We start from the raw sequence: 27,278 nt of genomic DNA on the forward strand, positions 1-27,278 counted from the left end.
GTGTAGTACTGTCGTGTAAGGTTGTCCAGTTAAGCGCGCGGAGGAGCATTGGCTCTCATGTCGCAGGTTGCCCTACTTTGAGAGTCAGGGATCTCATATGATATAATACACAAATTGTTTGTGTTGGAATAAAATTTGTTTTGCACTATTTTCTACACGTGAAGTATGATGGACTCTAAAATTGAACGTGTAAGTCTTTATAAGCGAGGCCTTTTTATTCCGACCGCTTCCATAATAAGTTTCAATATACCTCAAACCTATTAAATAATATCTTTCCTAATCTTATTTGTATTTTATACTTAACATAACTTAGAGTATTGGGTACTCAATGTTAGGTATGTAGTTTACACTTCTTCCCTCTCGTTCAGTTGTTTGTAGAAACTGTGATACAACAAGAAGGCGTACACGTTCAACCCTGGAACAAGACAAGTTTTAATAACATCTCATGGAATCCCATGAAAAGTATAAGGTGCATGTAGTACATCTCTTTGCCTTCGGTTCCGCGAGTAAGCCACCGCAGCAAGCCGAAATTAAAAGTGACTGAATCAGTCAAAGGCCTAAGAGACTGAGCTACAATCAACAGTTATTATAATTACCTTCGTTTTCTAATAAATAAGCACTGATTTTGGTTACCTTTTTTAACCGTTTTTAAAAAAGGAGGAGGCTCTCAATACGATTGTACTTCCTATTTTCTGTATATCACGCGATCACCCGACATTTTGTGAACCGATTTGGATGATTCTTCTTTTGTTGGAAAGGGGGTCCGTCAGTACGCTCAGTAGTGGTCTAAATCTGATCCGGGTAATTTATGTATGCGTATGTTATGTATCTAGTTTTGCACGTAACACACATACCTAAAACGTCAGGTCAATGCGCTTGCATTCGCGCACCCCGGAACGCGCGCCCCGTGCATTGCAACGTGACCGATGCAAAACTCATCATTTTAATTATAATTATGAGACACTTTTAGACCTAACGTACCTAACTTCAGACATTCTTAAAATTATTTAGTTTAAGAAATACCTTTGTGGAAATTTAATATAGTTATTCATCATATTTTCTCGTCTTTACTTCATCTCCACTGCGGCCATCCTATATAATCGGCGCAGTCTTGGAGTTGTAGAGTCAGTAGTAGTTGATTCATCTTAATCTTGCTGCTGTTTTTCGTATAGAACGGAAAAATCTACAATTACGTACCTACGGCTCTCCGTAGGCTGTCATTCGGAGGTGAAGAGGACCCCTATCCGGACATCGATAGAACAAGGTTCCAGACACAAAGAAAATATGCAGATATTGGTGTAAGTACACATATCCTATTGGTTGCCAATTTCCTAATTGATCCATTTCCCATTTTTTTTCTTTTCTTTATAAGTGCCTTATTAATCATTCAAAATTTTTCACCCTAATTCAGCCCGACTTAGGACTAGTTCTACAGACAGATTTGACAGATGTAACCTTCGTATTACGCAAATTGATGCTGCTAGGAATTTATGCACTATTGTAGAAGATTTAGAATCAGATTGGTCTAAACATAGTTGTGTAAAACATTCAAAATCTAATATGTCTAGCGTTGATCTTGACACGATTCACAAAGCACTTCGTTGTGTTCCCGAATTTGACGGAAACCCAAATGTTCTTGTCAGATTTCTAAATTTGTGTGACCAGTTAATAACACATTACATAAATCCTACTACTAGGGGGTAACGAGTTTGCAAAATTTATCACTGTTAAATGGCATATTAAATAAAATAACGGGACCCGCTGCTCGGATACTAGCTACTAATGGTACCCCAACTACTTGGGAAGGAATCAGAAATACACTAAAAAATAATTCAGTGACCAAAGCCACATCCCACATTTTTTATGAACGTGTTCAAAATCTATTAGGTACGATTATGACTTGCGTACAGTTACAGCATGACCCCGTAAGTACTACGGTTGAAGCAATACGTACTTTGTACAAAAAACTTGCTCTTCATTCCTATTTGAGAGGTTTGAATGAACCCCTTGGTTTCCGAATTAGATGCATGCGACCGGGTTCGCTAGAAGATACACTTAAGTTTGCACAAGGAGAACTTAACGTCGTTTATTAACGGACCAAAAATAGACCATCTACTCCGAAAAATACAACTCCCTTCACGACACCTATTTTCGGGTTTCAAAACCCTAGATCAAATCCTATCTCACCAAATTTGTATTCTCAATCGAGTTGAACAAATTATTTACCACGACTTATGTACGGAAATAATTCTCAAAATATTCCTATCCATTCAAACTCTGTCAATCATGGCCCTTCGCGGACACAACAAAATTTCAAATCTCTCCCCAAATCCAATATGTCTACAGGTTTCAGAATCCCACTCAAACCGCAACATTTTTATCAAAATCATAATACGTATAAAACATACCCGCCCCAACCTATGAGTGGTGTTAGTCATCCCGTCACACGAACATTGCCGTCGACAAGACGTGACTACCAACGACGTGGTAACGCATATCCAAACTTTAAGCCCCGAGAATTAAACCTGAATGAATTCTACAGTCCATGCGATGTACAGTCATATTATTATGCCGACTATCCTTTTACTTACGAAACCCTTTATTCCCCCGAAACGTACCAACCCGAAATGGTTTTTACCCACCCAAATGAATTGCCACCCCACATAGAATTTTTCAACAAACAAAGCGATGATTTTGCTACGTCGAACCCTAATGAATGTCCCGAAGAAAATTTTCACCGGCCTCGAACAACTGTACCCCCGAATAGAACCAACAAACGCCAACTTCACTATATTCAAATAGCTGACCCGCCTCTTAAACTTCTTATTGATACGGGTGCGAATAATCATTCATTAATCCCGAAGCAGAAACTAAATACTTTCCTGATGCAACTTGCGATTATGACCCATTTATTATCACGAACATACACGCTTCGACTATGAATCATTATTCCGTCACAATTCCTTGTTTCAGCGAATTCCATGATCAGAACAATATAAAATTATTTCTTTATAAATTTCATGATTATTTTGATGGATTAATAAGTTGCGATTTACTTGAGCAATGGCAGGCAAAAATCGACTTAGGCAACAAGTCCCTTATAACTCGATTTGCTACCAGGGACATCCACATGTACACATCCGGAGAACAAAATTTATTTGAGGAAATCTCCGCGCTTTCCTCTAAAATAATTAAAATCCCTACTACAATTTCTAATGGTGCGATTTATATTAACGAACAAAATATTTCCGGTTGTAATATTCATGAATGTGTTTCAATTTCAAACGACAATTTTGCATATCTACAAGTATCAAACCGGACAAATACAACCGGACAAGCACATGTTTTCAATGAGCAACTATGCAATTTACAAGAGACAGTGACCGCGCGCGTGGTGTCATATCACAATTACGTACTGAACACCTAAACGAAGGGGAAAAATGTAATTTAATGAATTTATGTAGCGAATACGCTGATATATTTTACTTAGAGGGAGAAAAATTGACGTTCACTAACCAAATTAAGCACTAAATTCACACCACTGATGAACTACCCGTATACAGTAAATCCTATAGATATCCACATGTTCAGAGAGACGAAATTAAAAAGCAGATACAAAATATGTTAGAACAAGGAATCATTCGACCTTCCACCTCTGCCTGGAGCGCGTCTAACTGGATAGTCCCAAAAAAAATCAATGCATCTGAAAAGACAAAGTGGCGAATTATTATCGATTTTCGAAAAATAAACGAAAAGACCCTTCTTGGTAAATATCCCATTCCCAATATTATTATTAATATTGTATATAATAATTATTATTAATATTGTCGACATTTTGGATAAATTATGGAAATGTCAATATTTCAGTACTTTAGATTTGGCGAGTGGTTTTTATCAAGTAGAGATGGATCCCAAAGATATACATAAAACTAGTTTCAGCGTTGATCGTGGGCATTTCGAATTTCTGCGAACGCCCATGGGATTAAAAAATTCCCCGTCCACCTTTCAAAGGGTTATTGACAATATTTTACAAGATCTCCAAAACGATTGCTGTGTAGTCTATTTGGATGACATTTTAGTATTTTCGACTTCCCTTCAGGAACACATAGTCAATCTCAAAAATATTTTTCAGCGCCTTCGGGAAAGCAATTTCAAAGTCCAATTACATAAATCCGAATTTTTAAAACACGAAACTCCATACTTGGGTCACATAATTACTCCAGATGGTGTAAAACCGAACCCAGATAAAATTACTGCAATAGTGAAATACCCTGTGCCAAAAACAACTAAACAAATCAAAGGCTTTCTTGGTCTACTTGGTTGTTATCGTCATTTTGTACCTGACTTCGCAAAGATCACAAAACCCCTGGCTTCTTGCCTAAAAAAAGGTCCAAAAATTATCATAAATTCCGAATACCTTAAATGTTTTGAACATTGCAAAACCCTTTTGATGAACGACCCTATATTAATTTATCCCGATTTTTCAAAAGAATTTGGTTTCACCACAGATGCATCTAACTTCGCACTTGGTGCTGACTTATCGCAGGGTTCCATAGGCTCCGATCGCCCTTTTGCTGCATTTAGGACCCTAAACGACAGTGAAATCAATTATTCGACGTTCGAAAAAGAATTGCTGGCTATAGTTTAGGCGACAAAATTTTAGACCCTATCTATTTGGTCGCAAATTCAAAATTAATACTGACCATAAACCCTTACAATGGCTTATGAATACGAAAGAGCCCAATTCCAGACTTACACGGTGGCGACTTAAGTTTGCAGAATTTAATTTCACCGTTATTTACAAAAAAGGTAAATCAAATACCAATGCCGATGCACTTTCTCATATCGAGTTACATAATCAAGAAATGTCTATGATTGTAAATAACTCTGAAACTTCCTCGCGCACTTTGATAGCTGACACACGAAATGCAATCAGCAATTCTTCTTCAGCATTAACAGCTCATTCTGGTGCTGAAAATCCGGTGCTCGAAATTCCCATCAGTGAAGACCTCTTGAACAAATTTAAGAAATAATTGGTATTAAATATAATTAATCATCCATCACGAATAAGACCTACATTAACTCAGCCTTTTGAAAATTACCTGAGAACTAGTATAGACATTTTCGATAAAAATTTGGAAACAGGTGTCATTCGAGCGATCAAGGATCACGTAGATCCTAGAATGGACTCTTAATGAAACCTAACCGAAAAATTTACACTATTATACCTATTTTACAGCGCGTTTTTACAGACTCTGCTATGAATTTGTCATTAGTAAAACGAGAACTACAAAACATAACCGAGTACTCAGAACAGCTGTCCACAATAGAAAAATATCATCAAGGTGAATGAAACGTTTATGTCACTGTCTCAGCATTATTTCTGGCCAAAAACGCGAGACACTATTTCAAAATACATAGCATCATGTAACATATGTAATTCTGCGAAATACGATCGGGATCCAGCACATACAGAATTCTGTGACGTACCCCCTCCATCTGAGCCTTTCGAAATAGCACATGCCGACATAATACCTATAGAACAGGAAAAATATTTATCTATCATAGATTCATTCTCTAAGTATGCCCAAGTTTATCACATTCCTGACAGCACTGCTCCTAATATAGTGAAAACCTTTTTTACTTTTGCCACTCATCACGGATTTCCATTGGTATTAATCAGTGTTGGGCGTTAATCAATTAAATTTCCATCAGAAATTCATTCAGATTAAAAAATCAATTCAATTGAAATCAATTGCAATTAAAATCAATTGCAATTAAATCAATTGCGACCGACCGACCACCTAACTGACCCCCTAACCGACCCCCAACTAACCCCTAACCGGCCCCCTAACCGACCCCTTTTTTTACGGGAGGGGGGAATCTTTATAGATACCTCTGAGCCCAGGGAGACTCAGGGGTTATGTGGGGGGTACCTCAGCCGTCTGGTGGAGCACTACCTGGAGGACAGGGTGGTGCTCTACCAGACGAGGGAAGGGAGGCGCGCCGAGCGCCCAATGAGATGCGGAGTACCCCAGGGGTCCGTATTAGGACCACTACTGTGGAACCTGGGGTACGATTGGGTGCTGAGGGGCGCGCTGCTCCTCCGGACGGCGGTCATCGCGTACGCCGATGACACGCTGGTGGCCGTCCGGGGGACCACCTTCCAGGAGGCGGCCCGAAGAGCCTCAGTAGCGGCGGACATGGTGGTCCGCCGAATACAACTGCTGGGGCTCGAGGTCGCCGTGCCGAAGACGGATGTGGCCGTCTTCGGCGGGAGGGGTAGAGGTTGGGCGGTGCCGGCAGGCGCCCACATCTCCATCGCGGGAGTATCGGTCCCGGTCAAGTCCCAGATGAAATATCTGGGACTTGTCCTGGACCGGCGATGGAACTTCGGGGAGCATTTCCAGCAACTTGCTCCCCGAATAGTGGGCGCCGCATCGGCGTTGGGCAGGCTCCTGCCCAACCTCGGGAGGCCGGGAGCCCCATGCAGAAGGCTATACGCCGGAGTGACCCGGAGTATGGCCTTATACGGGGCTCCCATTTGGAGTGGGGCCTTATCAGCGGCGACGAAGTCGCTGCTGAGGAGGCCCCAGAGGGTGGTCGCCCTGCGAATGTGCAGGGCGTACATGACGGTGGCCTGCGCTGCCGCATGCGTCCTCGCCGGTACTCCGCCGTGGGACCTCGAAGCCGAGGTCCTGGCGGAGGTCCGCACCTAACGGCGGGGAATGAGGGACTGAGGCGAGCGACCCGCTCCCCAAGAGGTAGAGCGGGAGCGCCGCCTCGCGGCGCAGCGCATGCGGGACCGGTGGAAAGAGGGCTTGGCGGATCCCCCTATGGCGCTCGTACCATAGAGGCGATCCGCCCTGTCCTCGTAGAGTGGGTAAACCGGTCCCACGGGCCACTGTCGTACCACCTTGTGCAGGTGCTGACCGGACACGGCTGCTTCGGTCACTACCTGCACAAGGTGGCTAGGAGGGAACCGTCCCCGTCGTGCCACGAGTGCGGCGCTGCGGATGACACCGCGCAGCACACCCTAGAGGTGTGTAGCCGGTGGGATGAGCAGCGCCGCACTCTGACGGGGACTGTAGGGCAGGACCTCTCGCTGCCGAGCGTGGTTGCCGCCATGCTCGATAGCGAGGAGTCCTGGGAGGCGGTGGCCTCCTTTTGCGCAGAGGTTATGTCGCAAAAGGAGGCCGCGGAGCGGGTGCGCGAGGACGCGGCAGACGCGCACCCGCTCCGGCGCAGACGTACGGGGAGAAGGCGAAGGCAGTTCGCTGCTCACCGACCCCCTAACCGACACCCTGACCGGCCACCGTCGACGTGGAGCAGAGGGCGGTCAAGTTCATGGAAGACTTGACCGCCGTCTGCGAGAGGGCCATGCCCAGGGCAAGAGGGCCCCGGGAAAAAAGTAGGTGGATCGCGGAGATTAGGGACCTCCGCACCGGCAGTACCATGGCCCGGCGGGCCTATGGCCGATGCCGCCGCAGGCGTCACACCCGGAGTGAGGAGAAAAGGCTGCACAGTGCCCTTCAGGGCGCGAGACAGGCTCTGAAGGTCACGATCGGACGGGCCAAGGACTCTGCGAAAGAGGAGTTCTTGGCCACACTGGACGCAGACCCTTGGGGGAGTCCGTACAAACTTGTGCGCAACAAAATGTACGGCGCATCCCACATGGAGTCACTGGAGCTGGATCTCCTCAACCGAGACGAAATCGCTGCTGAGGAGGCCTCAGACGGTGGTCGCCCTGCGAATGTGCAGGGCGTACATGACGGTGCCGCTGCCGCATGCGTCCTTGAAGCCGAGGTCCTGGCGGAGGTTCACGCCTACCGGCGGAGAATGAGGGACCGAGGCGAGCGCCTTGCTCCCCAAGAGGTCGAGCGGGAGCGCCGCCTCGCGGCGCAGCGCATGCGGGACCGGTGGAAAGAGAGCTTGGCGGATCGATCCCCTATGGAGATCGTACCATAGAGGCGATCCGTCTTGTCCTCGTAGAGTGGGTGAGCCGGTCCCACGGGCCACTGTCGTACCACTTTGTGCAGATGTTGACCGGGCATGGCTGCTTCGGTCACTACCTGCACAAGGTGGCGAAGAGGGAACCGTCCCCGTCGTGCCACGAGTACGGCGCTGCGGATGACACCGCGCAGCACACCCTAGAGGTGTGCAACCGGTGGGATGAGCAGCCTACCTTGACGGGGACAATAGGGCAGGACCTCTCGCTGCCGAGCGTGGTTGCCGCCATGCTCGGTAGCGAGGAGTCCTGGGAGGCGGTGGCTTCCTTTTGCGGAGAGGTTATGTCGCAAAAGGAGGCTGCGGAGTGGGTGCGCGAGGATGCGGCGGACGCGCACCCGCTTCGGCGCAGACGTACGGGGAGAAGGCGAAGGCAGTTCGCTGCTCACCTGATCCCCTAGTGAGGCCAGCGGGCTCTGGACAGGGACTCCGGAGCCTGCATTGCACGGCCTCACTCGTCTTGGGGGCGGGTCGGAGGACAACTGACCTGCCTCTCCGTTAGCGCGGGAGCACTAGCGCAAGCTAGGGCGGCCGGGCGGCGTCGTGGTGAATTGGCACCGACCCCACGGCGTCGACTCAACCGGCGGGAGATAAACCCGGGGGGGTTTTAGTGGGGTAGGCCCTCCAGTCTGGAGGGAGAGTCCCCACATAAACCCTTTTTTTTTGGAGGGGGGGAATCTTTATGTATACCCCCGACCCCCTAACCGACCCCCTAACCGACCCCCTAACCGATCCCCTAACAGACCCCCTAACCACCCCCTAACCGACTCCCTAACCGACCCCCTAACAGACCCATTAACCGACCCCCTGACCGACCCCCTAACCGACGCCTAACCGACCCCCTAACCCAACCCCTAACACACCCCTAGACGACCCCCTAACCGACACCCTAACCGACCCCTTAACCTACCCCCTAACCTATTAATACTAAAGTAAAGTCTATTAATACTCTAAAAACTAGTGTTCTTAAGTTTATTCTAGATATATTTAATTTATCATAGATATAATTAATTAAGACATTCTGTAGTGTTTGTACTTATTAACAAACATGTTATAGCGCGTCTTCAGTAGATTTTATTTTTTTAAATACTACAATTAGGGTTTTTACTCTATTGGACGTTTGTAAGAGTTTATGCAAAATTGATAAATTAAAGAATATTAAAAGATCTAGTGGAGGTAGTGAACCTTGGATATTAAGTCATTACATCACATCATTCGATACAATCAGCGTTGCCAATGCCAATTGTTCAAAATCTCCAAAAATCAGGGTTAAAATCCTCAAATTTGGGGAGAGTAAAGTTCATGTTCCCCCACAAATTCCTCGCATCTCGAATTTTCATTATTTATTAGAAATACATCGCTTAAAAATATAATAAAGAATTAAGAAACTCAAAATGTAATAATCTATTACGTTTGCTGTGAATGTAAACAGAATGTAAAAAGTAAACTGATTATAAAATTGGATGACCTTAAATCGTTTATTTATTTTAATAATAATAATAATAACGTACACACTCAATATACCCCCGCACTAGGGAAACCCTGGGTCGCGGGTGTCATGGACACACACGTAGACAACCACAAATTACACCCAAACTCACGAAAGAAATAAATGTAGGGCATACAAATATTTCTCCCGACCCGGGAATCGAACCTGTGACCTCTGCATGGCAGTCCGGAATGGTAACCGTTCGGCCACCGAGGCAGTTATATTAATTATAATATTAATTAGATTCAACATTAATCTGTAATCAGTCTGACTAAAAAATCATTTTTCTTTGCCTTACAAAATTAAGTAAATTGATTATTTGTTGTGCATTTGGTGACACTAGTTAACGTTAGAAATAATCAATGAGTTTCGACCTATATTAATATTTAAAGTTGGCGAGTGGTAAGTTGTGGTGTGGAAGTACTAACTGCTCGGCTTTGTTTATCAATAGCTGATTTCGTTTTGCTTCATACCGGGGACCGTCCTAAGCGGGAGAAAGAATTGCGAACTCAACACGCACGGACTGGTAATTTCACAACCAATACAATTCAGAACCAAGTGCTCTAATAATAATTCTATTTAAGCTACTTGTTAATAATACGGGGGATGTGCGATGTTGAAAAACACGTCGATATAGGTCATCACAGTGTTTCTAACAGTAACGATCAAACTAGCGATGCATCAGCAATTGATAGATTAAACAAAATGATAAAATGTTAGAATCCCCACATTTTCCTCCCATAGCGCCAATCCCCACAAAATCCCCAATCTAGTTGAAACTCCCCACAATTTGGGGAATTCCCCACAAATTGGCAACGCTGGATACAATAGTCGTAATTCGCGCTCGGGCCGGTCATGGCCGGCATTTGTTTGTTGACAAATAAATAAACATTGTGAAGTAATTCCGTGTTGTGAAATGATAAAAGCAATTGAAATAAGCACGTAAACTACTGTACTTCAATGTTGTGTATGTGTATTGTGCCGTCTATCAATAGAATACAGTGAAATCATTGTGTGAAATGTGGTTGGCGTGAAGAAATAACCTCAAATTTATAATGAAAATTTTATTTCTTCCAACATAAGTTAGGTATGTCATTAAAATATTCCTTATATTTATATGATAGGGAATTTATCCACCTTTCTAGTCATATATAACACATTGCATATAATTATACAGAATAATTTTTTTTTGCGACAAATTGGATTTTTTCAATTGTTTTTTTGACCTAGTGTTTTGAAAAGTTTTTTATTGCATAATACGCTCAATATTTATAAAGGTTTTGTAATACTGTCAAAAGAAAAAATCGCTTAGAAACATCGCGTTTTGTAGACAATCATAAAAACTTCATAGGAGTATAAGTTCTTCTACAAGATCAAGTAAAAATAATCTTTTTGTATTCTAAAGTTTTTCTGTAGATAAAGCTATAGACAAAATGCACCCAACTGTGTTTTGAAAAAAGCATTAATTTCTTATCGCCATTTTTATTTTTAAAGAATGACTATGAAGTAGCCGAGAAAATTTCTTTTCTTTTTAAAAAGTAAATCTAAGTTGAAATTAGCTTGAAAAAGCCTAGAACTTCTTGGAAATGGTTTGTTTTGTGAGTTATATTATATATTTAAGCTTTCTATAAATATTTAAAACCGAAAATCGATAACTGTATTTTTATTAGGTTTATATTTAATACATAAATATTTAAAATTTAGCGAGCGCATTACTTTTATGGCAGTTTTTACATCACTTTTCACAATGTATTTAAAGTCGCACGTCAATTTGCGCTTTCTAACCGATTAAACATTGCGCGAAAAAGTCAGAAATATTATATCTAATTTCGCCATGTTGCAATTTTGATAGTTTATATTTTGTAAGCCATTAAACTTGAAATCTATTAGTATTAAGAGAATTACGGTTTACGTTTGTAACGCTTTAGTTATTTTGGTTTTAAAAAAGCATTACTAAGAAAACTATCATAGACTATAAATTATCTAAAAACTGTCTACAAGACTAAATAAAAACTGTCTACATTCTATAAATGGTCTTGTAACATTCTAGAAGGGTTACTCATGGGGTTACTTGAGAAAAAAGATAAGAATCACTCTTAACACTACCTACATATAGTTTCTCAAAGCACTCTTGTGATCTACTAATAAAGTTGTGCCCACTTTTACTTTAAATTATCTAGAAACCTTCTTCGAGATATCTTGAGGGAATTTGAACTCTTAAAATATTTAATCGAATTAAATTCTATTAGATATCTTTTAGTATATATTTAGATATGGGTGTGCTGCTTGGGATGCACGGCTTGAGCTCAGGAGATAAAACTTGATGATCTCGGCAATGGACCTGGCTTGTTACCATTTAAGTTAGGGCCTACCGTAATAATATCCCTCTTCCATACCTTCCTACGGGACATAGATATCGACAGTTTACAGCTAAATTTAAATGGTGTAAAAACGCAGCTAGATGAAGTTGCTAGTAATATCTCTGCTACCGATTTAATTTATTTTAAATATCATATGAAACATTTATATGTATAGTAAAATAGATCAGATCATTGCCCAAGTAGACACATTTTTACCTAGCCGTGTTAAGAGAGGCTTACGGAACCCTTTAGGTGCTATCATTAAAGAAATTACAGGCAACCTTGATCATAACGACGCCCTTCGAATTTAAACAAGCCTTTACAATTTTGAACAAAAATTAAAAAAGTATTTCTGATGCCTTTACCAAACATATAACGTTGTTTAATGAAATGAACACACAGAACACCAGAGTTTTCACAAATCTAAAAAATAATGAAGAAAAGTTACAAAAAGCTCTTTCAAACGTCATTAACTTGACGGATATGGAACTTTACGACACCAGCGCAATCTTAATAAGGTCGCGTCCCGAAGTAGAAACGACTACCTCTACAGCAATGGAACGACAAAGCAATGACGACTCCGTCGATGAACAGGTGATAGAGGACAAAAGCATATCAGGAGATACTATGGATCCACCATCATCTCTAACACAAGAGGCGAATAAACACTTTTTAGGGATACCAACCTTGAATCAAATCAGTGAACAATATAAATACTAAACATAATGCGATTAAAACAAAATTAGAAAAATTTGACATAAAAATACAACTAAAAAAAAAATTAAAAAAAGGAAGTAGAAGATCTTCAAAAGAAAAGTCCTATCATATACAAACCACAAATGAACAAGAGTAAAAAAATTGTGTTATATGGGCTTGAAGAGTATAAGTGGGAAAATGAAGACCAACTTGATGACCGTGTAATTAATATTTTCTATGACCTCATGAATATTGACCTAGTAGGTTATTTAGAAAGTACAACACGCCTAGGAAGAAGAGGTAACCGAAGACCTGTGGCTGTAGAATTTATTAGTAAAAAAACCACAAACTATATTCTTCGTAATTATGGGTTATTTAGAAATTCTGGCTTGAGAATATCGCCATTTCTGGATGATGAATCTATACAAAAACGCCACAAATTGCGGAAAACATTATATGAACAAAGACAACAAGGTAACCATGCCATAATTCGAAACAACAAACTAATAGTCAACGTAAAAGAATATTTAAGAGAGGAAGAACATAAGATTGAAACATCAAATCACTCACTGTATGAAGGAGAAATAAGAAATCATCAGCCCTTAAACACGAATGTACAATCAGAAAACAACTTATATTTTACGAATAAAAACAATAATAGACCCAACTATCATACACACCAGACTCTAACAAAAACAATTATACATTTCGAAACTACTAGCACCGCCATATTATTCCAGAACACGCAAAGTATCAAAAACAAACCTCACATATTAGAAAGTTTACTACAAGACAGGAAATTTCAAGTGGTTTGTCTACAGAAACTTGGATTCAAAAAGACCAAAAACACCTGATGCGTATAGACGGCTACGACTTCGCAGCATTTTACTGCCGGGGCGAACGTAGAGGAAGAGGAGTAGCAATATTACTACCAACAGGGTGAAAATACACTGAAAGAACTGAATTAACAATAGAATATATAGTGGAATGTTGTGCAATTGAATTAGAGTCAAAAGAAATAATAGTTGCTTTCCATAGAAATGACCGTGAATTCGAGGTGTTTCTTGATTTTATTACTAAGTTGCTCGATAAACTAAAGCCATTTTGTACAAATATACGTATTGTATTGGGAGGTGACTTCAACTTATACGCTCTACACCAGTCAAGAGATTATAAAAGATTAAGTGACCTACCAGGGAGACACATACTAGTTCGACTTGTATAGATCTTGTTTTTAGTAATCACAAGCGGGCAACTGTGTCCGTGGAAGACTGGGGTATTTCAGACCATAAAGCCATAATTTATAGCTACATCCCGAATAACAGTACAAATATATCTAAACCTTTACGAACCACAAAAAGAAACTTCACCAATAAAAATAATATTGAAAGATTTAGATATGCACTTAGTCAAATTGATTGGAATAAAACATTAAGAAGTGAAAATAACATAAAAACTACAACCTATTTGATGATAAACTAAAAAACTTATTAGATAGTTTTATACCCTTAAAACAAGTTAAATCAACAAATAAACAGAAGCAAACTTGGTTAACCAAAGGACTGAGAATATCGTGTCAACATAAAAGATTGCTAAGAATAATTATAAACCAGTCAAACAGTAAAATACTAAAGAACCATTTTAAAATATATAGTAAAAAATTGAAAAAATGTATTAAAATGTCAAAAAGGAAAAACTACATAAAAGAAATAAAAGCTTCTGAGAATAAAGTAAAAACTATGTGGAATATTATAAATCGTTGAACAAAAAAAGCAAAAAATACTCAAAAACGGAATATTATATTAAAATTAAATAATATCTCTTACACTCTCCCGAAATTACTACTGAACATTTGAATCAATATTTCGCATCAACAGGCAGTTGATCTCAGATACAACCTAACGTGACTATACCACATAGTCATAAATTAACTTCACTCACTCTAAATTCCATATATCTATCACCAGTTACAGAATTAGAAATGTTTAATAAGATAAAAGTACTACCCAATAAGCACAGTTATGGTATAGACAATATTCCCTTATCTTTAATAAAAGAATGCATATATGAATTAGCCTACCCTAGCACAGTTTTAATAAACCAATCTTATGAAGAAGGCGCCTTCCCAGACCGATTCAAAATCGCAAAAATAAAACCAATGTTGAAGAAAGGAGGAAAATCTTGCGAAGCCAGTAGTTACAGACTTATCGCTCTTTTACCAGTTATATCTAAAGTTTTTGAAAAATCAGTAGCAAACCGTCTTTCAAATTTCCTGGAGAAATATAACTTTCTTAATGAAAATCAATATGGCTTTCGCAAAAATCGGTCCTCCGCTATTGCTGTTTTTAAATATGTTCAGGAGATATATAATCATATCAGAAATAATAATTATGCCATAGGATTTCTACTTGACATGACCAAAGCGTATGATAATGTCCAGCATAGTATATTGCTTGAAAAAATGCATGGTTTGGGTATTCGTGGCAGAACTTATAAATGGTTGAAATCTTACCTTACAAACAGACAACAATACGTACCTACAGATTGAACGTTATGATGATATAACTGGGGAGATCCAAAGCATTCAGTCTGATCCCCTTACTATAAACTGCTCCATACCACAAGGCAGCGTAATTGCATGTCTCTTGTTTCTTATGTATATAAATTAACTCCGGAAACTCTGTAAACCACTTTGCGTCCTATTCGCAGATGATGTGTCTCTACTATTTAAATGTCCTAAACAAGATGTCGCGTATAAAAATAATGAAATAATAAATACCTTCCAATCCGTTCAAAACTGGTTAACAGATCATAACCTTTAAATAAATAATAATAAAACAAAACTAATCCAATTCAGACCTTACCAGATACAACCTTTAAATTTGAATACATTAACCAACGCTTTGAATATTGAAGAAGTTAAAGATTGTAGTATGTTGGGAATAACTAAAGACACCAATTTAAATTGGATTAAACATATTGCAAAAATAAAAACTAATCTATCGCAGTTCCTTTACGCCTTAAGTGCACTGAAACAACATACAGACATCGATTGTGCCTTGACTACATATTATGCGTATGCAAACGCCTGGTTCCGCTAATTCCGCGGAATTATCCTGTGGGGACACACTCATGAGGCGCAAAAGATGTTCATATTACAGAAAAATTGTCTCAGGATAATCCTAAACCTACGCCATGGAGATAGCTGTAAATCTTTCTCATGTGGGGTAAAGCAGCAAATATTCAAACCATATTATACCAAAAAAAACCATATTAACCATATATTTGTATTGCAAAAACGAGCGATTCGTTCTGTGTACCGTCTAGGCTCTCGGGTTTCTCTCAGAGAAAAGTTTAAGGAGACTGGTATCATGACTGTGGCATCACAGTACATTTACTCAAATATTTTATATGCCCGTAAAATTATACATAATTTCAATAAGAAAGAAGATATCCATAATATTAACCTTGGAACTAAGTCCAAACTCATGGTACCACGATTTCGTTTAACCAAGGTAAACAACTCTTTTATGGGGAACTGTATACGTTTTTACAATAAGATTCCGGAGCATATATTAAGTTTATCATTTCCTAAGTTTAAAAACTACATTAAAAATATTTTGATCGAAAAATCATATTACAAAATTGAAGACTACGTGTTAGATAAAGACGTATGGAAAGACGACACGGCTCCAGAATCCACACAAATTTGATTCAAAGTGTATTCCATAGCATTTAAGTTTATTTGAAAAGAGCAATCCCTAGAGTTTCTTGCTCGTTCTCTCAGGGAGGTCAGCGTAGTGAACGAGCAGTAGCTTAAATGTGACGTTTGCAAGTGTAAATTTATTTTACCTATGGAATAAATAATCTTTGACTTTGACTTTGACTCTTTCTTCATAAAGTATCAGATACTAACTCTTCCGTGTTTGTATATACTCGAAATAGCGACATTTGTTAGAAAAAATATAAACCTCTTTGAACATGTCAGAAGTGAACGTAGACAGCATAAGCTAGTACCTCCATCGCTTAAACTTGCAATTTTCAAAAATAGCCCGTATTACAGAGCAATAGCAATATATAACATGGTACCTACAAATATATTACTTCAGAAATACGAAAAGCTGTTTTACAACAATTTAAAAAACCTCCTCATACAAAAGTGTTATTATGCAATACAAGATTTTGTTGAAGACAAAGAACTCTAATCCCCCTATTTTAAGGTCTACAATTATAATAATTAGTATATAGATTCATTATTTAATTGTTACTGCATTACTTTATTAAGATATTTTATTATTTAAGAGAATTTTATCCTTTTATTATTTAATTTATTTTTCAACTATTAATTACTTGTAAGTTTAATAATTTGCATGTCTAAGTATATTTTTAAGTCTTAGCTACGCCCTTACAGGGCACATGTAATGTGGTTTTATTGCATGTTCGCTAATAAATAAATACTGAAATACTGGATTCAGTTAACGAGTGAAGTACCAGATATGCTCAACGTGCTCAATTTTTCATTGTTTTAGGTGAAAAAGTGCAAGATCTAGCTAGTGAATTATTTAGACTTGAAAATATTCTAACTTTCAGCCGTACTAAGTCCATGCATCATTCTGTACTCTCAGTTAAACAGTTACAAAGTCTCATTGTTACTTTGAAAACATATTATCAGCTTGGAGAAATAATTAATTTAGGCATTAGAAATTATTATGATATTATTCGTTTAGGTACTTACTTTGTTAACAAAATAATAGTAATTGTTCTCCAATTTCCAATTATTTACATAAACTCTTTTGACTTATACAGATTACATCCTATTCCTAATAAGAATAATGAAATTATCCTGTCTCCGTACCCTTTTATGGCATCCAACTCCCAGGAGTATGTGTATATAGAGGCAGAATGCCCCAGAGTCAACGAGAAATACTTATGCGAGCAGAAAATCGAACATCAGATCAGAACGCAACGTAACTGCATACATAGATTAATATACTTGCATGAGATAGACGGAACATGTACAGTCACGCCAGTTGCTCTTTCAAAGGAAGCCTTCATAGAACTGGATAGCCAAAGCTACATTATATCCTTTCCAAGACCAACCACGGTTCAGCTCCTATGCAGCCAAGAGAAACACCAACTACTTGTAGGAACCTTTCTTGCTCACATTCCCATCTACTGCAAAGTAAAGGCTCCAGAGTTCACTATAATAAATATTGAAGACAAGATACGAGGTTCACCCCTTGAGCTAATTAACATCCCAAGTTGATATAGTTATGTTGAATAAGGTAAATAACATTATATTATAATTAGTAGTAGAGTTCCTCGTGAAATTTCGAAGGGTAAGGGTGCTGCTGAATAAATGAATATTAGACAGCATAACATACGTTGCTCTGATCCTAAAGTAAGTAGCTAAAGCACTTGTGTTATGGAAATCTGAAACAACGACGGTCCCACAAACACCCGGATCCGAGACAATATGGAAAAGTTTCTACATTGACCCGGCCGGGGGTCGACGGGGGGTGACGACACCGTGAAAACCTGTGTGTAAACGCCTCTATTACGGAGGTCGCTGATGAAAATACTGGCACACACGGGTTATATAGCTTTCATTCGCTTTCTAATCTTTGCGATCAACTCTGATTGGACAGTAGTGGTCCTAACACGGACCCCTGGTGTACTCCGCACATCATTGGGCGCTCGGCGCGCCTCCTTTCCCTCGTCTGGTAGAGCATCACCCTGTCCTCCAGGTAGTGCTCCACCAGACGGCTGAGATACCTGGGGATCTCGTGGTACCTCAGCACCTCCCTGATAACGGCGAAGGGGAGAGTGCCGAAGGCGTAGGCTATGTCCAGGGACACACTGTTATGGGTAGGCAGGTCGCTACGACTCATTCGTCCTGTCACTTACGAGTCGATACGACCTCAAATGGTTTTGGTTGATCCCTGCCGACATCTGCAGATAAACACAACCTAGCGAAGTTTAATTTGACCACTATTGAACTTACCAATTTATAAAATATTCAAAAACAATTAAGAATGCAAGATCCAATTACAGTTGAAACAGTCGACACTTCGATCTCTACGCACACGATTGCATTACTCAGTACATTCGCGCTGGTCGTCACCTACTTTATACGCCGCAGAAAAACTTACAAATTAGACTTTCGTAACTTCGCGTCGAAATGTGAGTCAACGACACAGGCTGACATGGATATGGAGAAACGTAAAGCGACATTTGCATTAGACATCGGCAAATAGTCGCTCATCTTCGGCAGAGAGATGTTATGTATTTGGTTTTGCACATAACACACATACCTAAAACGTCAGGTCAATGCGCTTGCATTCGCGCACCCCGGAACGCGCGCCCCGTGCATTGCAACGTGACCGATGCAAAATTCATCATTTTAATTATAATTACAAGACACTTTTAGACCTAACGTACCTAACTTCGGACGTTCTTAAAATTATTTAGTTTAAGAAATACCTTTGTGGAAATTTAATATAGTTATTCATCATATTTTCTCGTCTTTATTTCATCTCCACTGCGGCCACCCTATATAATACGTGCAAAAACATAAGTTTTAAATTATGCAGTTATAAACCACTTTTTATTTCATATAAAAGAAATATTGAAAATCTACGGAGTTAACATGCAACACAGCAATAAAATGATATTAAATTTTTTGTTTTGTTTGATATTAAACATGTCATTAATGGCGTGGAAATCCTAATTAGGTTATTGTCAGACTTTCTGTCAAAATAAATGTCGTCACTATTAAGTTGTAAACTACTTGTGTTGTCTTCTCTTTCCCTATTATAGGTACGTTGTACTGGCGATTCGTATGTACATACAATTATCTAATCGTTCACAATCTTTCTGGTTATGGGCTCAGGGGTAATAGAAATAGATAATACATGTCTGCGTCTTTCGTTTGTGGTACAAATTAGATCGGCCGCCAATATGACGACATTACACTAGTGCGTGAAGGGTTCATATTGGCGCGATCTGTTGTGGTAGGAATAAGATCGGAATTGTGTTCTAGGTGATGAACAACAAATCCTTAACTTTTTTATAAAAGAATGGACTTTGAAGTCCGTGGAATTACATCTACTTGCCAAGTTTTATTGTAATCAGTTACCGGAAAGTGCGCGAAACTGGATTCATCCCCTAGTATGCCACCCTTAGAGGTGGAATATTGTAATCAAATTGAAATGGGACCAATACTGAAGCACCCTTTTTTCAACAAATAAAATCCTCAAACTCGGATCACAAATGAGTGTTATCGCGTAACATACCTACATACAAAAAAGTACAGTCGAATTTTATAACCTCCTTTTTTTTGAAGTCGGTTAAAAATACACAAATATTTAGTTCTAAAATACATCTTTTTTATAATTTTTTTTATTCCATTACCCATAGTACCCCAGTATCTGCAGTAAAACGACTCATAGGTACATACCATTGTAAAGGAAAAAGATTTTTTATAAAAAAAATATAATTATGGAATATACATACATATAGTAAAGGCATGCTCTTTTGCTCGGCCATCTAAAAATAATCATCCCCTTTGACAATATAAAATACGAAACCGCAGTTTTTAATTTTTTTAAGAATTAAATACAAAAAGATTTGTGTCTGCAATGTGCAATAATCGTCACCATCAGAGCAGCGCGGCCAATATCGTCGGGTGAGTGGATATCTACTGTTTTTCAAGTCCCCTTTGGATTCAGCTCCCGTGCTAGTCATACTCTATTATAATGTTAGTCTACGCACAGTATTTTTGGCTATTTATACGCCTTAGCAAGTTCATACCTTCGTCAACCACACTTCAATAATGAAAAAAAAAAGATTACCTATATAGAAGAGTTCAGTGGTGATGGTCCACCCGCTGTAGTTCGGCGCGTTCACAAAGAAAGTGAACATTGATAATAGGAAGAAGACGATCCACATAATTAAGTACGCCTTTATTATGGCAGCTCGCTCCTGGAAACCAAATAATGAAACCTAAAATGAACCAAAAATTTACACGTTAAGCTGTAATATTTACGGGACTAAGTGCTCTACAATTTTCACAGAAACATGATGATGTCGATAAGTTGGCTTCTTGAGCCATCGTCATTAGTCCATTCCAAACGATAGAGTGGGAATAAGCTTCTCCCACTCATGAGTGGTGCACGTGTGAAAATCACCTCAACTACGGAAGCGTTTCCCGCCAGTCAGTCCACCTAAATACAATTGGTAAAAGCGAAGGCATGTCATTCCCACTTACCGTAATGACGGCATAAATGAACAAAAGATCGAATAAGAATTTAGCGAGGAACATGAACACCAAAATAATAGACATCGCGTAAAGGCCCGTTATGGCGGCATGGGCTTCTACGTCAAGCTCATTCTCGTCAAGTTCCTTCGATTCCACGCTGCCGACTGTCGCGGATATGACGATCATCACCACTACTAGCACGAACGAGAAGAACTGCAATGAAGCAAAATGTCTGTGAAATTAATGTTCATTGTAATGGCGATTAGACTGGGGTGCAATTCTGGGGAGTCATATGAATCTCACACTTTAACTGTGAGCGTATTAATAATACATAATAATATTAATAATAGCTTTTACAAGAGAGGTAGTTACAGTACTCAATTAGTTATCGGTTGGTGGGTGACGAGACAGGCAACATCCGGATTCCACAAAAGGATTAATTAAACCTGTGTTAGAAGATAGTAATGTTGCCACCATGGCGAGTCAGCAGCAATCGTATTTTTAATAACATAATTATGACTTACGAAAAACAACTTTATGAGAAAAAACTCTGGTGGAACTCTCCAAAACCAGTACAACTGTTTACTTAAAAAAAAAATATATATATATATATACATATATATATGTGTATATCATGTGCAGAGTCGTCATCGTCATCATCATCATCATCATCATCGTCATCATCATTATTATTATTATTACATTATTATACTCTTATTATATATACCTCGATTACCACTGACTGACTGACCCAGTCATTTAGATAATTGTTCTCCCAGAAGGAGTCGCAGTGGGTAAAAATGATGTACGGGAGTCGTGATCGGAGGGCTCCAGTGAGTACCAGAAAAATACGAAACCTTCGAAAAAGTATAACACATACCGGCAGGGTCGTCAAACTAAAAATGGCCGCCACACTGGGCGATTTGTACCGGAAGTTAAAAAAATTTAAGATCGAATAAACGAGATGACCGCCATACAAATTTCAGAGCCTTGTAGCTCGGCAAGTATTCGAGATAGGCGGGGGGTCCTCGACCAAATGTCATAAAGGGCGATGGGGGTCAACTGCCGGTGACAAAATTTTTTCAAGATGGCCGCCTCAAAATGAGGGCCAAAAAAAGTGGTCCGATCCGGCTGAAATTTGGCATGCGGCCATATATGGGAGTCCATAATACGAATCTGAAGATCTGAAAATTTTGATTTCGCCATTTTCCAAGATGGCCGCCATACATGTGAATTTTCTGTCCTTTGGGGTAATTTTTCTTCCAGAAGGGTGGGTAAAAATGATGTACGAGGTATTAGTCGGATCAGACTGGTGAGTTATAAAAGGTACCGTAGTATTTGGAAAGTGCTCCGCATCAGGTAGGGCCCCAACTGCCCGGCCAAAGTATGCATCTTGGCTCAAAGTTTCAAAACAAATTTCTATCCACACCCAGGGCAGTTTCTACGGAGAGTGAAAAAATTCCAAATTCGAAAAACAAAATGGCCGCCACACAAATTTCGGCGGTTGGTATCTCGGAAATTGAAGACAGGTAGATCGTGTTCAAACTAATATTGTAGAGGGCGACAGGATCAAACTGGCTGTCGAAATTATTTTTTCAAAATGGCCGATTCAAGGTGGCGGCCGGACAAAAAGGTGCTCCAATCCGGCTGAAATTTTATACTCTTTCATGTTTGGGAGCTCGTAATAAGAATTTGTGGTCAAATTCTTGATTCCGCCAATTTGCAACATGGCCGCCATACATTTGCCACGGTCCCCTACGTTACGAGGCCTTCGTCTCGGCGAGTATTGGAGATAGCTCAGAGGTGCTCAAACAAATGTCATACAGAATAGTACGAGCCAACTGCAGGTAAAATAAATTTCAAGATGGCGGACTCAAAATTGCGGCCCGAAATAAAAGTGCTCCGAAATGACTGAAATTTGACATCCGATCGTGTATGTAGGTATATAGGAGGTAAGTATGTATCTGCGAACAAAATTTGGATTCCGCCATTTTCCAAGATGTATGGCGATACATGTGAATTCTCTGCCCGTTGGCGTCATTTTTCTCCCAGAAGAAGAGCTAGTGTGTATGAGTGATGTATGTACACAAATAATGGTTGGGTGAATTTGGTGATTATCAGAAAGTATTAAAACCTTCGAAAAGTGCTCCGCATTAGGTAGGACCCCAGCTGCCCGGCCACAGTATACGTCTTGGATCCAAGGTCTCGAAGCAAATGTTGGTCCACACCCTGGGCAGTTTTTACCAGTAGTGAAAAATATTCGAAATTCGCTAAACAAAATGGCCGCCATATAAATTTCGGGGGACTATATCTCCGTAACTATTAGAAACAAGTAAATTCCATGTCCAGTCCATTGTCAACTTCATTTATTCAAAATGGCCGATTCAAGATGGCGGACCGAAAACAATTCACCGAACGTGCTGAAATTTGGCACTTGGCGTATAAGTCACCATAATACGAAATTGTGTTTGTAGTTTTTTGGTTCCGCCATTTTCTAAATAACATTCCAACAGTCCAACATTGTTCTCCTAGAACGAATCAAGGTGTGTTTAATAAATGCACAAGGATTGTGCTGAACTGAGAATATTGAATACCAGAAAAATGCAAAATCTTCAAGAAGTTGCCTGCATCAGGTAGGACACCTGTCCGGCCAAAGTGTCGGAGATAGTTGTATGGTTTTCAAACAATAATTGTCAAAGACCCTGATTAGATTCTACCGGAACTAAAAATTTTCCAATATAGCGAACCCAAGATGGCCGCCATAAAAAATTGACTTTTCTTAATCTTTGCAATTATTGGTGATATGTAAGTAGTTTCTTATGAAGTATTTAAGGATACGACTTGACGCGATTATACCTATTATCTGACTCCCTCACAACCAAATAAGCTTAACAAACATACATTTCTGAAACAAAAACTACAAGCAGCAAACCGTCACAAGCCTAATACACAAGCCATGTGTGTTTTATGTAGTATATTGCGCAACGCGCAATATACTATATACATATACGTTGGTAGCTCGATTACTACTGACTGATGTAGACACTTAGGTAATTGTTCTCCCAAAAGGAACAGAGATCATTTAAAAAGACCTTGGTCAGGTTCTATCGAGGCCAAAAATTTTCAATATGGCGGATCCAAGGTGGCCGCTGTACAAAATTGAGTTTGCTGAATCTTTCAACTATCGATTATGTATGGGTTATATCTTGTGAAGTATTTTCGGATACGACTTGAAGAGATCATACTAACTAACCTGCTCCCTCCTTCCCAACGAAATATAACCAAAAATTTTTTTCCGAATGAAAACCTACAAATAGCAAACAGCCTTATTAATACAAAGCCCACGCGGGCCGCTTTAGCGGCCCAGCGCAACGTGCAACATTTAAGTCTCCGGCTTGTACGGCCCGGCCAAAGCTTCAGAGATAAGTATATGGCTTCAAAACAAAAATTGTCAAGGACTCTGGTCAGGTTCTATCGAGACCAAAAATGTTACAATATGGAGAATCCAAGATGACCGCCAAGTCAAATTGAGTTTGCTGAATCTCTGCAACTATCGTTGATGTACGTGTCTTGTGAATTATTTTAGGATACTAATTTACGCAACCACACCGACCACCTGCTCTCTCTTTCACACAAACCAACCTAACCAAAGAAAATTATTTTCTAAAATATAAACTTCAATTTCCAATTTGTCACCAGACACAAAGAAAGCCCCTGCGGGCAGCCACAGCGGCCCGCGCAACGCGCGCCATCTAGTTACATATATAAAGCTACAAATCCTGACTCACTTAGAAATATAGAACGCATACTTCCCGATATGGTGGAAAAAAGGCATTTATACCGTTGTACGCAGATAGGCTCCAAGGCAAAGAATCAAATATGAGAAGACCTGAGTGTGGAAAAGGTAAACGAGTGATTGACGGCCTAAAACTATAATAGGTGGGGGTGATATTTGTGCACTTTTATAAGATACACCTTGGTCAATTTCTGCAGAAAAAATGTTCGAAATTCAAATAAATAAGATGGCCACCATACAAATTTAGAAGCCTTCTATCACGGAAACTATTAGAGATAGGTAGAAGGTGCTCGAAGAAATGTCATAGAAGGTAATAGTGGTCAAATGCCCGTGTAAAAAAAATCAAAATGACGAATCCAAAATGGCGGCCGAAGAAAAACTTGCTTCGATACGGCTGAAAGTTGACATGCATGGTCTTTAGGAGTCCTTAATCATAATTTGGGGTCAAAAGTTTGTTTTCGCCATTTTTTAATATGGCTGCCATATAAAAGTTTTTTTTTTCGTTAAAACAGCTGCTGAAAGAGATTCGCTCTGCTTCAGCTGAAAATTGTCATATGGAGGCCTCTAGAAGTGCCAGATAATAATTAGTGCTCGAAATTGGTTTTTCGCCATTTTCAAATATGGCCGCCGAACAAGCGTTTGTTTTCAGTAGAAAACAAATTGTTCTGATCCCTTTGAAAATTGCCATGTCGGCGTCTCTAGGAGTGCATGATAATAATTTGTGATCAACATTAGTTTATCGCCATTTCTCAATATGGCTGCCATAGAAGTGTTTTTTGGCGGCAGATGAAAATTTGCTCTAATTCGATTGAAAATCGGCATGTGGGGTGGGGTCTCTACGGGCTTTTAATAATAATTTGCAGTCAAAATTATTTTTCGCCATTTTTTAATATTGCTGCCATACAAACTTTTTGGCGACCGATGGAAATTTGCTCTAATTCAGCAGAAAATCGGCATGTCGGGATCTCTATGGGTGTTTAATAATAATTTGCAGTCAAAATTAACTTTTTGCCATTTGTCAATATAGCCGCCCTTAAAGAGCTATGGTAATTTTTTTAGTCATAAGTGCCGAGGCCGTAGGCCGAGGTATAGCGGAGGGCGAAGCCCGAAGCGTCCGCACGCCACCTTACGTAGGTAATATACGGAGACTCTATTACGGTACAAGATTTCACAATTGTTGAAAATGTAAGGCATACTTCCCGATGTAGTGGAAATAAGATACTTATAGCGTTGTTGTATCTCGACCGTCTCTCTGTTAGATTCTTTTTTCTTGGAAGCTATGCCAAAAAGAGAAATATTTAGGGAAAAAATGCCAGACAATCACTCCAAATTTCTGATTTTAAACTAGGGAATTTCCTGTACTATGGAGTAACGATAATTCAGAGGGCAATACCCAGAATACCCTGACCAGAACCAATTTAAAAATACTTTTTTGGCTCAAATCAGGGATCTAATCTTGAACCTCCTCATCAAGCGCCCATAGTACTTAATCACTGTGCCACCGAAGAGTATAAACAAACCTGAAACCGACCACGTGCCGCAGGTCGAGCCCGACCCCATCGCAGGTAGGGCTCATAAATTATAAACTTAAAACTTTCCCGCGTATTCTTAAAATGCGCTAAAATATTATTTTTAGAATGACCATTAAGTGTAACATTTAGAAAAGATTATTTTTTGTTTAAAGTTAATAGTGACAAGAACCGCACGGCATTTTTTGGCCGACCCGTTAATATCATAGCAGGCAGGCAGGTGGATAGATACATAATTATCTTGGTATGTACTTACAGCGTTTATGCATCCCAGAACTATATTTCCTGTCTTCAGGTCTAATATAAAGCAACATGATTCCAACCTCGGCAAACCCATGGTAACCTGAGAATGATAGGATCAAAATGAAAATAAAAAACTAAACACGGAAGTTTGTAAATGTTACCTATTCTTTAGACTGTCGTCTTTTTCAGTCGCGATCGCAGCGCAGCTGATGATAATTTTTAGAATGAAGAGATTTTTCCGATTATTTTATGAAGTCATTTCCTACTTAAGTTTTTTGCTAATAAACGCAGTTAATATCTTCGTAACAATAACAAAATACACCATTTACCTTTTCACTTATATATTTGAAAAAACTGTACCTACTTAAAAATCTTGAAACAATATTTTTTGCAAATTTGTACTACTTCGTCTAAACAGAGGAGCAACTTTAGTCCCTTGAAAGGCACTAACTGAGCAAGTTCCAGAGGCGTCAAAGATTACTTCAGCAGAAGTGTCCATCGGCCTTTAATTTGGGTTCGACTATATTTTCGTTATATCTGTTTTAAAAAATAATTCCTTCAAATTCTTGAGGATATTTTTGTAATAGACCATAATACATAATACTTCCCATACTAATACTAATACTTACCATATTAATACCATAATACTTTTGTCTCAGTTCAGTGAACATAGTTGTTCTATTTTTATGTGTAGGTACACACAGGTACTGTTAAGTTGCTTCAATGTTTTTGATAAAACTTACAAAACGAAACCTATTTCTCACGGACTCCAAAAAAAGGAGGAGGTTCTCAATTTGAGCAATTTTTTTTTATATGGATTACGTGATTAATCCGGTTTGTGAACCGATTTGGATGATTCTCGTGCAGATTAAGCTCCGCTGCATACGCAGTCCGCAGA

At 39.4% G+C, this 27,278-nt stretch overlaps 1 protein-coding gene across 1 annotated transcript; it reads right to left on the reverse strand.

Annotated features, from left to right (window-relative positions):
• On the reverse strand, positions 1–26,474 carry LOC113238448. The gene is made up of 4 exons (XM_026475281.1): positions 26,394–26,474; positions 20,822–21,025; positions 20,406–20,535; positions 1–415 (listed from the first exon to the last, which is right to left on the reverse strand). Exons 1-4 carry the CDS (start codon positions 26,472–26,474, stop codon positions 345–347), a joined length of 486 nt encoding a protein of 161 aa, XP_026331066.1. The 3' UTR covers positions 1–344.
• Between the last annotated feature and the right edge of the window lie 804 nt (positions 26,475–27,278).

The sequence above is a fragment of the Hyposmocoma kahamanoa genome, unplaced genomic scaffold, assembly GCF_003589595.1.
Source record: "Hyposmocoma kahamanoa isolate Upper Pololo Valley unplaced genomic scaffold, ASM358959v1 95807, whole genome shotgun sequence".
NCBI lineage: Eukaryota > Metazoa > Arthropoda > Insecta > Lepidoptera > Cosmopterigidae > Hyposmocoma > Hyposmocoma kahamanoa.